The sequence below is a fragment of the Cryptomeria japonica genome, chromosome 3, assembly GCF_030272615.1.
Source record: "Cryptomeria japonica chromosome 3, Sugi_1.0, whole genome shotgun sequence".
Classification (NCBI taxonomy): domain Eukaryota; kingdom Viridiplantae; phylum Streptophyta; class Pinopsida; order Cupressales; family Cupressaceae; genus Cryptomeria; species Cryptomeria japonica.
Genome location: NC_081407.1, coordinates 607,800,240 through 607,815,505, shown reverse-complemented (window position 1 = coordinate 607,815,505; position 15,266 = coordinate 607,800,240). Strand labels below are relative to the sequence as shown.

General features: G+C 33.8%; 1 protein-coding gene across 3 annotated transcripts in view; it reads right to left on the bottom strand.

The window, feature by feature from the left end:
* Nucleotides 1–14,460: 14,460 nt before the first annotated feature.
* LOC131063904 (uncharacterized) overlaps nt 14,461–15,266 on the bottom strand; it is a 57,555-nt gene continuing 56,749 nt past the window's right edge. For all 3 annotated transcript variants that reach the window (XM_059218467.1, XM_059218468.1, XM_059218466.1), the window contains one exon: nt 14,461–15,195. In XM_059218467.1, coding sequence (XP_059074450.1) covers nt 14,877–15,195 — 319 coding nt within the window. In that variant the 3' untranslated portion in view covers nt 14,461–14,876. The remainder of the gene's footprint in view (nt 15,196–15,266) is intronic.

The following is a 15,266-nucleotide window of genomic DNA, read 5'->3' as shown; positions in this document are numbered from 1 at the left end:
AAATGGAGTCTTTAAAAAGGAGATTTTCAGTGGTAAAAAGGGTTCTTTTTTTTCCGGAAGTCTGTGTGCTGAAGGGAAGGAGGAAATATTTTATATGAATGTAGTAGGGATAGAGGAATTTTTTTATTTTTTTTAAATTCTGCATAGCTTGATTTTAGGTGCAGGGATAGAGTGATCAATTGGTCACCTTTATTTATGTATTTGGAATAAGGATAAATATATTTTCAGATCTATTGGTATGGACATTTATTTTTCTGATTGAGATTGATCTGTTGGTCACTTCAATCACATTCCTTGTATTGTTCTATTCTATCTTGTCAAGTATATGTGTGTATTGCAAAATCTGTAGGTTTTGTACATTCGTATATGTAGAATGAAATGTTAAATTTTCCTTTGTTCCTGCGCATATGAGAAGATCAAATAGACGGTCTGTGTGCTATTTATTTGTTTCTCTCTTTGTTATTTAAATGCTGAATCACATCCATGCCATGTTGATGGATGAGTGTTAACATGCCTTCGTGTCTTCTGGTCAAAGACATTCATATTTTTTTTAATTCATTGTAAATATTTTAAGGAGGGAGTTGTACCTCTCAATTCAGAGGAAGATTATCAATTCAATGATAATCTATCCAACTGTTGGTGCTCTTTGTCTTTTATCCCGGGCATTTGGAGTTAGTATGTGTATGTATTTGTTGAAGGACAAATATGTTCACTAACAATAAGAACATGAAGTTCTTTCATGCCTTCGTAAAGGCCAAGAGGGTGCAAAACCAAATCAATGAAATCCTCTCTGAAGATGGAGTCTGTCACAAGGACATATATAGCATTGGTTTAGCAACAGTTGCCTACTTTAAGAAAATTCTAAACGCGGATGGTCGGAGAGAGGAGCATTGTGTTGTCAAGATGTTAGATGTCATTCGAAAGTTAGTGTTAGATGAGGACAATCAGATGTTAATGGAACTCTTTACGGAAGCTGAAGTCTGGGCTGCGGTCTTCGGGCTTCACCTTGACAAAGCCCCAGGGCTGGATGGCTTGCCTACAAGATTATATGAGAACGGCTAGGAGTTCATAAGGTCTAATCTATTGAGTGTTGTTGAGAAGGTTAGAGTGAAAGGTAAATTTGTCAAAGAGATAAATAATATAGTGCTTGTGGTTATTCTAAAGAAGGCCAACCCCGCCTCTCTAGATGAATTTCGTCCAATAGCGCTTTGCAACATAGTGTACAAGATAATCACTAAGGCACTAAAAAACATATTAAAGAAGGTTCTACCAAAACTCATCTCCATCGAACAAAATGGTTTCATGCTTGGTTGGGTGATAATTGATAGCATCATACTCATGGCTGAGACTATGCACTCCATTGCCAAGGACAGGAAAAAAGCAATGGTCATTAAGCTCGATATCTCTAAAGCATATGATAAGGTGAGTTCGGAGTTCCTGACTGATGTGCTAAGAAAAATGGGCTTCGATCAGAGTTGGATCAGAATTATTAATTTGTGCATCAGTTCCCCTCATTATTTGGTGGCAATTAATGGCTCATTGTATGGTTTTTTTGAGAGAAAGAATGGTTTAAGGCAAGGTGATCCGATATCCCCATTCTTATTTGTTATCATGGCCGAGGCACTTAGCTGACACATCACCAAACTACGGGAGGAATAAATTTGGAAAGGTGTTGGTGTTCACAGAGATTTGAGGTCGAAAACTCACTCATATACTACTTTATTTGGAAAAGCTACCTTGAGGGAGGCAAAGATCATCAAAGATTCATTGGAGTTATATGTTGACGTTGCAGGTCAACAAATCAACGAAAATAAAATTGAGATCTTCTTCTTCAACACCAAGAAGGACATTCAAACAAAAATTTCATAGTCTCTTAGTTGGCCCATCGGATCTGTCGGAGAAATAGTTGGGGATGCCATTGTTTATAAGCTCTGCTAAAACCAAACTATGGGAAGAGCTGATTTCGAAATGTAGATAGAAGTCTGAAGCATGGAAGCATAAATGGTTGGCCTTCCCTGGGAGAATCCAATTAATATAATCAGTACTGATGACCATGCCTATTTATGCAATGTCGGTTTTCAAGTTGTCTTATAAAGCATTGCAGGCTTTGGAAATTTTCTTCAAGAAATTCTTATGGGAAGGTGATAAAAAGATCAAGAAAATCCCACTTATTAGTTGGGATATCGCATGTAGAGCAAAAGATGAGGGTTGAGCTGGGCTCAGAATGTTGGAAATGCAAAATCTAGCAATGAGCGCAAAATTAATCTGGAAAATGTACAGATCTCCTGAGAAGTTATGGTGTATGATCATGCGAAATAAATATTTAAATGATAGTAATCCTAACAAAATTCTTACTGCCATTGGAGAAAATGGTGGGTCTTCTATATGGAGGTTCATGAAGGAGTGCAAGCATTTAATTACAGACCACCTCACTTGGAAGATTGGGGATGGGAAAAATGCCAAGTTCTGGTATGACTCATGGGACGACCACGAAAGTTTATGTAATTTATTCGACTGTTGGGATCGAATGAAAGAGACTGAAGCCTTATGCGGGGAATATGTTGATGATTACGTTAGGGAATCTTATCCAGGAAGTGGAACTTATGAATGGATCCACATTCAGGTCGACAATATGGATGTGAATAATCAGCGAAAGTTAACATATATATTAAAGAATAGAAGGATTGCAATTAGGAATATGGATGATGAAGTCATTTGGTGTGCTTCTCAATCTAGTGAATATGCTGCCAAGCTTGGATATCAAATTTAGAGGTTGTAATGGGAAAAGTGTGATTGGCCCTCGATTCTATGTTGGGACAAAATGGTGGTCCCCAGGGCTGGCAACTTTTTATGGACAGTTCTTCACGAGAGAATTCTAACTGACAAGCGATTGAAGCTTTATGGAATAAGCGGGTTGAGCATGTGTCTACTATGTAAACAAAACGAGGAAACTACTAATCACCTACTATTTGATTGTCCTTTTGCTAGACAATGTTGGAACTGGTTATGCCAAATCTTGGGTTGGGTCTATGCTTCAGAAGAGAACCTGAAAAATTGAATTAGAAGCTAGCCAATACTGAACCAAAAATCCTTATGGGGGGCGCTATGGATAATCTCTCCATCTATGCTACTATGGCAGATCTAGAAAGAATGCAAGAGAAGAATCTTTGAAGACAAAGAATGCACAATTGAGAAGGTCATCGAGAAAATAAAAATGGGTATTTGTAAAGTTGCCAATACAAAAGCCTACTGTAGGAAGATTGAATATATATCAGTGGGATAAAAAAATCCAGATAGAATGGGGGACTTTGACTCCTCCAAATATAAATGTTGTATCTAAACATGTCAAATGATCACACGCTAGATGGGATCCCCTTGGGGCTGGGTGGGTCAAACTCAACTTCGATAGGGTTGCTAAAGGTAATCTTGGAGATGTTGGATATGGGTACATTGTCAGGGATGATGCTGGGAAAGTTGTATTTTGTATATTAGATAACTTGGGCATAGCTACCAACAATGAGGCAGAGGCGGTGGCTCTAGTGAGAGACCTTAAACATTGTGTAGAGCAAGGCATTGAGAACCTAGTAGTGGAAGGTGACACAAATTATAATCAACGCCATCAAGAATGAATCAACACCTAACTAGAAACTTCATCGATATTTGACCGATATCATAATGTACCTTAATCGGATACCGAATTATAGAATAGATCATGTTTTATGTGAGGCAAACAAAGCTGCAAATCACATGGCTAATGTTGGTGTATCATTGAAAATGGGAAATGAGCACATCTCGACTGGCAATTGGTAGGGAGATCTAACCCAGGTATTGAAGGACGATCTTGCTAACTTCAATCAAAGGAACAAATTTGGTATCAGATAAATAAGAAGGGGAATGCATCCTTGTGTGTCCTAAAGATCACATGGGTCACTGGCAATCTGTTGCTCAAGGATGAAGACATCTATTACAAGGAATCTGAGTTCTTGCAGAAGTAGAGCACTGGAAGGTTGAATCGTAGATAAGAGATAAGACGTTTTAGTGGCCTTAAGGATTTTGAATTAACTAATTGGTAATACAAGTTCCGAGGGATTGTAATGCAGAGCCTATCCGCTCGATTTATTGGAATAATAGGCGAATCATATGGGCATGTAGCAAAATTACCTATGGATAATCGACTCGAAAATAGAAGTAATGGTTGTATAGAGTGATCTTGGGATGGCAAAAAATTGGTTATCTTGCTATTTTACGAAGCATTGGAGATGGTGTGATTGCAAGATTATGGTAGATTCTAGACTTGTCTAGAAAGAGAATGCACTCTCTATAAATCAACAGATTAATGGAAGGAGACTCAAATTCTGGTGGAGTCGGTCTACAAGGATGGTGCACCACTTCGGTCTCAGATGTATGTGCAGAGATGAGACAATCCAGGAGCAATGTCGTCGACTATTCAATACAAGTGAATGGGTTTGGAATGTTGTATGGTGAGTGGTCAATGGAACCTTGGGCAAAGGTCGTCATTGGTGTGATGGTTTTGTTTACGAAGCAGTAATTTTCCCTATGGTCGATATCCTGGATTCTAAAGGAGTTTGCATCCAGAAGATACATGGCTGTGTTCAGTCGATCAACAGTCAAGCCATTGTGAATTTCTTTCTGGATTTGGATTCTGATACATGGGCAAGCATTCTAGGAAGCTATTTCAACTATTCCCTTTACATTCCTTTCGATGAGGAGGCTAAGTTAGACTCTAAAGATGAGGAGATTGCACAAGAAATGGTCGTGAAGGAGAGGAAGAAGAACTTTATACTAGAAGCATGTGACGTGTTTAGAGTGGGGGTCATGAGCAGGAATATGGACCCCTTCTGTAGGCTGCTAAACTCTGATGACAATTGGCTCTCTACGGCCGCCATTGTTCATGTGATAGAGATTGAGGAGAATATGGCGGTGATTCTCCTATATCTAGAGAATTAGTTTACCCTTCTAGTTTTATGATGCTTTACTAGATAGGTCTGAATTGGTTTTGGTTCCAGACTAGAGTTGCATAGCTTGTATGTACTTGGAATGTAAGAGAGTCATCCCCCTTGGATAACACTTATCAATAATATATATATATATATATATATATATATATGTGTGTGTGTACCAACCATCATTTAATAATTTACAACAATGAGCAATATGTAATAATTTAATTAATTAATTAATTTCCACAACTTCAAATAATCAATAAAATAAATAATCAAATTCATATATAATCATAAGTGCTCAAATAATATAATTTAAACTCGATACCATTAATACCTCCCACACATATATAAAATATAATAAATAAATAATCTTTCATATATAATTATAAATGCTAAATATTATAATCCACAAAATATACTAATGCCATAATAATACAAAATTCACATGAACAACTTATTGCTTACACACAAGGCTATGCATAGCAATAATATCATCACCTCAATCATAAATCAACAATCAAACCAAGACCACGAGGAAACCAACAAGACGACCAAGGTTTAAACACTAAAATTGACAAGGTACCAACTAAGCCTAGAGCGTATAGTAGGAACTCATGTCACCTCCGATCAACTTGCCATTGAGATTAAAGACACGCTCAAACCTGTGAGACTAGGTGGAGTCGATGTCTAGTACTTGCAATCCTACAACCACCAATATTCACAAGACAACATATACAATTGTCAAACAAGTGAAAGAGAATCACGACGTCATATCATGCTTGTAACGAGTGATACGACATCGTCCTTATCACGAGCACAGATGTAAAACAATCACATCAATTACAACATCGTCAATAGCCGCAATATATCTAGCAGGGGTCGGGCTTAACCGGCACACTCTAACATGACAGGTTGTGTGGCCAAACCTCCATCTCCCAATAATACTCCGTTTCCATTTTCAAATTTATCGTTGTCATTTCCGTTTTCAAATTTATCGTTACTGTTACCATTACCATTTTCGTTGACTCACCATTTCAAACGATGCCAATCCTGCTCCATGTTTCTTATACCACATGCGGGGTGATAATAAGCCGTGTAAAGGTATCATAATGAGTTTCTTTCTTCATGCAACATGATATTTGAAACAAGGTGCCATTTTATTTTTTTGTTTTTTTTATTAATAGTTTTTTGGTCTTTTCTTATGATAAAGAGTTTTATTTTTAAGATTTTAACAATCTTAAACAATAAATTATTAATAGTTAATATTGACAATTTTCATTTTTTAAAATAAAATTTAAAAAATTAATTTTTAGATTTTAATAATTATAAATAATAAATTATTAATAGTTAATATTATTTAAAAAATGATTTTTTTAATTTTAACTTTAAAAAACATTATTAATAAATTATAATTTATATTTAGTAAGAATTCATTTTAAACAATAATAAGAATAAAGTTAAAAACAAAAAATAATTTTGTTCTACTCAGAAAAGCATGTTACGGTGCATTCTTCTAACTACATAGACAATTTGTCCTCTTCCATATTTTACGTCTTGATTCATCTATTTCGAAATGTAGGGAGGGATATAATTCTACTATTATTTCATTTTAAAAATTTGGTTTTATGTTTTATCTTAGTGTTTAGATTTTATTTTTATTTTTTTTAATTTATTTTTATTATGTTTAAAAAATTAATTTTACTCTAAAATTAATGAAGATTAAAATTAAGATTAAGGGTAATTAATTAGAATTAAGATTAAGATTAAAGATGAAAATAACCAAAAAAATTATTTGTAATATTTTTAAATAATTACAATGAGAATTATATTAAGATTGAGTTTATTATTATAATTATAGAGATCAAATTACAATTATAATTATAAGTTTTTAAATTAAATTGTGAGAATTGTTATTACTTGAAATATATTTGATTAATTTAAGTAAGATTTAATTTTTATAATTAAAATTATATAAGTTTATTTTAACTATATAATTATTCATTTTTAAGACTCCAACATATATTAAATATAAAACATAATTCATTAATTATTATTTAAAAATTTATAATAATTATAAAATAACTATAAATATTTGAGTGTGTTATTCTAATATTGTGTATTATGATATATTTTTTATATAATTAATATTATATTTATATTTATTATTTCATATTATATAGTATTTTATTGAATTTAATGAAATATATATTAAATCGTGATATTTTAAGAGAGATAAGGAAAATAGAAAATGAGATATAAATAGATAGAAATAGAGAAAAAGAAAGAGATATACATAAAGAGGGATATAGGTAGAAAGCCAACGAGGAAGAGACCAAAACTTGAGAGAGGAGGTAGAGAAATAGATAACCACCTCCACTTCAATTTGAAAAATCCCTTCATTTCAAGCTTTGTTCACTCTAATCTACTTTAATTCAACCAATGATTTTCTAGAAACCCTAGCTTTTTTTAACCTAGATCTACATTTACTACAATCTAAATTTTCAAATATTTATTGGATCTTTTTAATTCTATAATTCTACAAGCTAACCTAAGATTTCTTTAAAAAAAACTTGATTTTTAACCTCAATTCTCATTGTAAAATATTTTGTGTGTATCTGTGTATGATGTTACTAACTCATGCTAGAGGTTTCTATCTTGATTTCTCCTTTTTCCTCTCTCCTTTCATCTCTCCCTCTTTATATGTGTATCTCTCCTTCACACCTCCTCTATCCTTCCCAAGGTGTATATCTATTTCTTTATCCCTCCTTTATTTTCTTATCTCTTCATATCTCTACCTCTCTCCTTTTCACTCCCTCTTTGTATCTCTATATTATTCACTCCATATCCCCCACTCTCTCTCTCCCTCTCACTCCTCTCACTTTCTCTAGCCTCATTATCTTGTTGATTCAAGATATCACTTCTCCATTTGACACTGAATAATTGATTCAAGATATCACTTCTCCGTTTGACACTGAATAATTGATTCAAGATACCACTTCTCCATTTGACACATTTGTTGCACAAACAACATCATTTGCTAAATGAACTACCAATTATCCTCATGTACTTCACAAATTTATGCAATTAATAGACCAATTTTGTTTTTCTAATTAACTTTTAACACCTCTTCCTCTACCTATTTCACACTAATGTATGATCACTAGTTTTAATTATTTTTAAGACTTTATGCAATCAATTATTATTAAAAATAAAAATTTTAATTGCAATATGATATTAGACTATAAATTAAAAATTGAATTTAAATAATTACTCTAATTATTTATTTTATTTTTTGATAAGTCAGAGCAGAAACCGTATTTTTTAGCTTTTCCCTAGAGCTAAGAACTAGTTGAGTAGACTAGAACCCAACACCTCCCATATAGGAGGCTTGCAACTACTCTAATTATTTATTATTAATTACTAATTATTTTAAATTAATCAAAAGAGATTCATAATTTGGCATTTAGATTTTGATAACATAATTTATGATTTTATTACAAGATGATCATTTTGGCAAATACTATAAAGTTGTTATATAGACCCAGTCATGAATTACTAAAAAATGTCATGACCCAAGCAAGGACTTAACCATATCCTTATCATCTAGATACTTTGAACAATCATTTTCTCTTAGTCACTTGGCATATATTTATATTTCTAGCTATCTTATATTTAATTGGTGAAGAGAGTTATTTGTTCAAAATAAAGAGAGGATTAGTAATCATAACATACTATATGGTATAACCTATAGAAAATAGGCAAAATTTCTATGTGTCCTTAGGGAATGGAGCAAAGGTTAAAAAATATGTTGTAGTGAACTCTTTGGATTTCGATACTTTAAAAATGACCTGACCTGAGAAGAAAAGGAACATCTCCTTCCTTCTTAAAGCGACTGGCTTGCAAACTGGATTCTCATCAGCTTGGAGGTGCAAGTATCTACATGATGAAGCCCTTGTTGGTAGAAAGGACATTGGTATCCTAGAAAATGGGGACATTGAGGAAAGTAATTTCTGGGGCTTCAACGGTGGAGACAAGTGGATTCTAGACGACGACAGACATCCCAGAGAAAAAGCTCAGTCGGCAGCACATGCTACCTGTGGCAAAGAGTGTCCCATCATCTTGGATGCTACCCTAGCGGAGGAGCACAGTTCCCTTGACTCGAGCTCAGATGAGGAAGCAACCCCTGACACTGGAGGTTTGAGCAATGTTGAGGGCGAGGCTTCATGAATTCACTCCAGACCAGGTTTCAGAACTTTTGGTTTTTTTTTGGGTTAAAACAGGGGTCCATAGTCCCCCCTGCAACTCCTACCATGTTTATAAAATGAAGAATTATAAATTAGTTAGAATTATGAATATGGCCATGGGCCTGCTATCTCTTTTTGTAAAAATATATAGATACTTCTATATTACAGTTAGTATAGTTTGCTGATTAGCGGATGGTTGAAGGCCATGGGCCTAGCTCTGTATTAACAATATTATCCAGCATTTTGTTAACAAGCATGCTAGATTTTTGGAGCTATGGTAGGGGGTTTTCTTCCCCTGGTTCTTTCCCCCTACCGCTCCTTTTTGAACCAGGTTGTAAATTTTTTAATAGATAATAGAAACGGATACTGCCCCTCTACAATTATTTATCTATTAAAATAAAAACCTATAGAAAATAGGATGAAAAGACAAGAAAAAATAAATGTACTTCACAATTAATTATTTTCATCATATATTGATTTCCATAGAATTGTAGATTGCTTTAAAGATTGATTAAAAATCTTTAAAACAATTTTTTATTATTATTAAATATAAACTATTCATATCAACTATAAATTATAATTTATAAATAATTTAAATTTCAAAAATTAAAATTGAATATAAATTTAATTATGTTTTAAAAAGATTAAATAGAATTAAATATAAATTCTTTTCTAATATAAATTACAATTTATTAAACATTTTATTTTAGAAAGTTGAATTTAAAATTTTATTTTTTTTAATTATATAAACTATTAATAATTTTTTGTGAATGATTGTCCATTTAAAAATAAATAAAAAATCATGAGTGTAAGTTAAGAAAAAGAAGTAACAACTTATTTTATGCTTCAAACAGATAAAAAAAGTATACTAAACAACATTATGATCCCTTTTTATGAGCAACCCCTCTTTATATCATTATAAACCCATCCTCATTATTACTCGCACATGTGGGATTAAAAACACGGATGACAATTAAAAAAGTTTGAAATGACAATGGGAACGACAACAATAAATTCTAAAACGAAAACAAAGGCTTATTGAAAGATGTGGGCCCGGGAACCTATGCTTTCAGGTTAGAGTGTCTCGATTAAGCCCGACTGTATAAGCATGAAGTAGGGCTAGCACATAACATGATGACATCGTAAACAATATAAACCACTTCACAATTAATGAGTGCTCCTAAATATCTAAACATGTCCAATAATCATAATAGTCCTAAGTACATCATCACCCACATAAAACCATAATGTATCATCTGTCAATACGAAATGTCTAAGATAAATCATCATAAGTAATAAACATGAACCTCTTGTCCTAACTACTGAAATAACCATGAAACTAACCATTCACCTATCTTCAATAATCAAACCAGAACATAGAGTCAGCATCGTCATAGTAATCATAATGAGTCCACTAATGTCAAAGAGAGTATCAGTATAAAGTGAAACAAGAAGCATCAAGAGCATGAACAAATCCAAAAGTATTTATCACATCCTCTCATAAAGGATGAATCAGGGATGGGCACTACATCACTGCAACATACACCCCTAATTTTTTTCTTTTTTATAAATGCCTTCCAATCGAAAGTAAGATGCAGTGCAAAACTCTTCCAACTTTTTGATCCCTCGGATCTTGGTATAGGCAAGGTAAGAGCATATGGTGTTTTGGATTACAATCCACTAAAATGCAGCACTGAAAGGAAAGCACCAAGCAGAAAGCCATCTAATATCACTTATTCAGTGGGGTGCATATGCATTAGAAGAAATGTAAATAAGCATCTTCCACTTAATTCAGTGGTGAGCTTAGGGGCACATCTGCTTATTCAATGGAAAAGTTTATGGGAATTTCTAGTTCCCTAGTGGGAAAGCTTATTCAATATTGAAATGTAGAATAAGTTTCTTCCACTTATACAGTGGTGAGAGATTACGATAAGCTACGTATTCAGTAGGTTAAGTATCAATGATAATTAAGAGCAAATCATTGGTGGTACTACCATCTACTGATACAATGTTAGCTCAAACAACTAATCATGTCAAACTAGTGATATATCTACTGTTGCAAAGTGTTGATAAAGATAATAATGCTGATACAAGTGCTGATTTGAGAATTTAACTATTGAAACACCCCGAAAGGTACCCTAGATCATGAACTAATCCACCCTTTTGGAAATAACAACATTATACCTTGTATGAATGGAATAGAATGATGGTGCAAGTGTGAAAGAGCCTTGAAAACATGTTGTAAAAGTCAAGACAACAAGATAATAACTCAAAAATCTTGACCAATGCACACACAACTTGCCAATAACAACATAGGTTGCAAACAACTCCCAATTTATTCAAAAGTTCATCCAAACACCTGGAAAGAGTATAAATTGGACTTGAAATTGTGTTCAATCATATGTAGGACTTATTAAAGTAGAAACAACAAGTACAACAGGTTGTACGACCTCCTTTAGAGCATGCAAACCTCAAAGGTGCATCCAATAACTTGAACAACCAATCTCTAGGGGTCAGACACCAACAACTAGCAAAGGTTACCCCTCAAATTTGCAGCGCTTGGGCTAAGGAAGCCTCATGCCAACCTTCAAGTTTGTTGTACGACCAACAATGTGAGCAATATGGCTTCTAAAAACAATAAATCTCCCCTTTGTGATCTGTATGGTCTACCAAGACAATTAAATGGAGTCTACAAACAACAAATGGTAGTCAAATAGCAATGGTAACATCCTTGCTTGCAGGAGATGTTTTGTTGACATTTCCATACTATTTTTTTTTTTTAAAAACAGTTCTTAAAAAACATGACTTTTCATATGAAAAGAAAAAAATAATTTTTTTTTTGGAAAATGTCAAGATATTTTTCAGTTTTAATGTATCAAATTTATAAATATTTAAAGTAGATCAAAGAAAATGGCATCTCCAAGTGCCCACTCCTATTTTTCAATAATAGACGTACTTGTACTAGTACCAATGCTAGCACCGGTGTCCTAGTAATCATGTGTTTGTCATTGAGGTTTACGTGGTTTTAAAGGTGTTAATTTTGGCTTGGTGGCAGGGGCTTTATCCCTTGACCCTGCCCTGTACTGCAATAGGGAGTGTGCTAGGGATGCTACCCCTTGACCTCATCGGGGGCATTGCCCCTAAACCCTTTTCAATCCATAAGTCTAATCAAGTAATAGACCAATGATCAATTATGATCATAAAATCTAGAAAATGCATATCCCCTCTACAAATCTCTACATCTTCACAATCAAAGATCCAATCAAGGACTATCTTGTTTCATAAATTGGATAACTTGTTTACAGTATAGTATACAAGGACTGCCATAAACAAAGTTGGCATGCTATAGTAGGTATATTGTTGAATATGTGTTCATAGTGTGCAGGAAATGCCATTTTCATAATGCAAATATGTATTTCCATAGATAACTCAGAGAACAATCCCATCAAAGGTCAAATTGGAACATAATCAATTATCTTTTTACTTAGCTGCTTATCAATTGATGATCTAAAGGGGCTCGATAATGAATGGTCCATAAGGCACAACACTTGTTGAAGGTTTTGCGAATGGGGTTGCAAGCTAAGTGGGCTTAACCTTGGAGAAAACTTCGTGGTTAAGCGCTCTTGAGTTGGAGTAAAACTGATGGGTGACCTCTCACGAAGGCCCAATGCTTCACCTTTGTGAGCATCACTTAGATGCAATGAGTGCTAAGTGGACCATTCATTCTCATGAGAGATGGGTTCTTGTGAACCACTACTCATGAAACATGGTCAATGAGTTTGACTCGAAGACTACAAAGTTGAATCCTGATAGCATATCATAATCATAATTCCTATTCAATAACCCATGCTCACAAAGGTTCTTTAACATCTATGACAAATATTATATAAAAGTTATCATATGAATATTTGAAAATTCCTTATATTTTAATTTTTTTCTAATTTCTTTAATAGCTGCCCCCTAGAAAAGTCCAAGAAGCACCCCCAAACTAGAAACGCGTCTCACCGTCCCCTACCATCCTTGTCACAAAAACTTGGGGGAGCACTGGTATTAAGTACTTTTATGTTGCAGAGGTTTGTGTCCCTTAAACTTTTTTAATCATACCCCACATTGGGGAATTTTGGGGGATGCAAGGATGGGTAGGAAATGTTTTGGGGGCCATCCCCTGCAAAAGCAAAATTGTAAAAGTTTTTGGTACTTCAAAAAACAATAAGAAATGACAAGGTTTCAATCAAAAAATAAAATAAAAGAAAGAGACAAGGGCCCTCACATCCCTTCATAAACAAAGACACCAACACTTAAAAGCCAATCCACACCCCTTTACAACAACCCTAGACTGAAACAAAGACACCAACACTCTAAAGCCAAAAAACTTCCTCATTTTGCATTTGTGAGAAGACAAAGAAAGAGAACAAGAAGAAGAAAAGAAGAGAATAATAGTGAGAAGAAGACGAGAGAATAAAATTACATCATCTGAGATAAGTTTACGAAAAATTATTAATTTTGTATTAGCATTCACTTGTTAAGTTGTTTTCAATTAAGTGAAAAGCAAGTTTTGAAGGGGCCCCGAAACCCTTATACATAAAGATAATAAAAAATAAGACATTAAAGTCTAGCTAGACAGCAAAACACAAAAAAGAGACAACTGACAAAGACAAAAAGCCAACAAGAAGCCAAAAGAGGCAGAGGGACAACATAGAAACAACTAAGGTACAACCACAAGCAACAGACCCTAAGAAAGGTTTATGATAAGCTCCACCGCTTCTTGCTCCAATTGGACCATATTTTAATTTGACAATTATAATCTTTCTTAGGGTCTGTTGCTTGTGGTTGTCCCTTAATCTTCATATTTTAATTTATATGTATCTTTCTTAGGGTCATATTTTATGGGATTTATATTTATGATAATCTTCATATTTTAATTTGACAATTTATTTCTTCAAAAGAATTTTTGCTACTCTGTACGAAACCATGTCAGATATGATAATACTAAATACTGAAATTTTGTAGAAATCCCATGGTATTAATCCTATACAATTCCAATTTTTTCCCTGTTATATCCCAAAACCTTTATATTTAAATTTGCCAATTTATTCTTCAAAAGATTTTTGCTACTATGTATGAAACCATGTCAGAGATGATAATACTAAATAGTGAAACTTTGTAGAAATCCCACGATATTAATCCTATATAATTCAATTCAAATTGGCATTAATTTTTGTCAGCATCTCTAATTTCCTACCATCCCAAAGAGAATAATCCTCACCTTTTGAAGATAGATCAAAATACAATTTATTATCACAACCATGTTTACCATCATCAGATCCATTTACAACATATGCACATCCAGGCCAGAAGTGATATGAAAATAATTGCAACTTCCAAAAAGCAAACCACACAAGTGCACTGGACTAAAAGTCGAGCCTAGAGATTCAGAATCTGATGAAACTGTCACTGGTGTTTTTATTTGTCTAAAATAAATGATGCTTTGTTTATCCTCCTCCACAATTAATATTCCTTGTTCTTGAGGTGTCCTCTGTTAATGAACTGGTGCCAACATATCACAAGAAGGGATATACTGACTTCTGATTGTCACAAGCTTTTAAACTCATCCAATAGGATATCTGCATAGATTCAGGCCAAAAACATGTCCAGAGGAAGTCCGCCTCTATCTGAATTGCTTCTGCTTTTTTGCTTTTTTCCTATATGTAACTAAACTTTGCAGTGAGTCAGCTGAATATTTTTCTCGATGCTTGTTAAACGTACTTGCTCTGCTCTCTGAATCACCATCGTCATCATCATAATCATCTACATTGCTATGCTTTAGCTCATGTGCTTTGCTGTCTTTGTCAGCAGAGCATAACTCTTCAGTGCTTAGAGCAGACTGTCGTTTGGCAGCATTTAGTTTTGCACGTAGCTTCTTCTCAACAGGGTTCAAGGTGTTTGCGAACTTAGAGTGAGGAACAAACTTTGCTCCTAAACCCAACCTTCAAAGTAGAGACGATAAATACATAATGGTTGTTTAAAACAAGGACACAAGAAAATACTAAGATTGCAT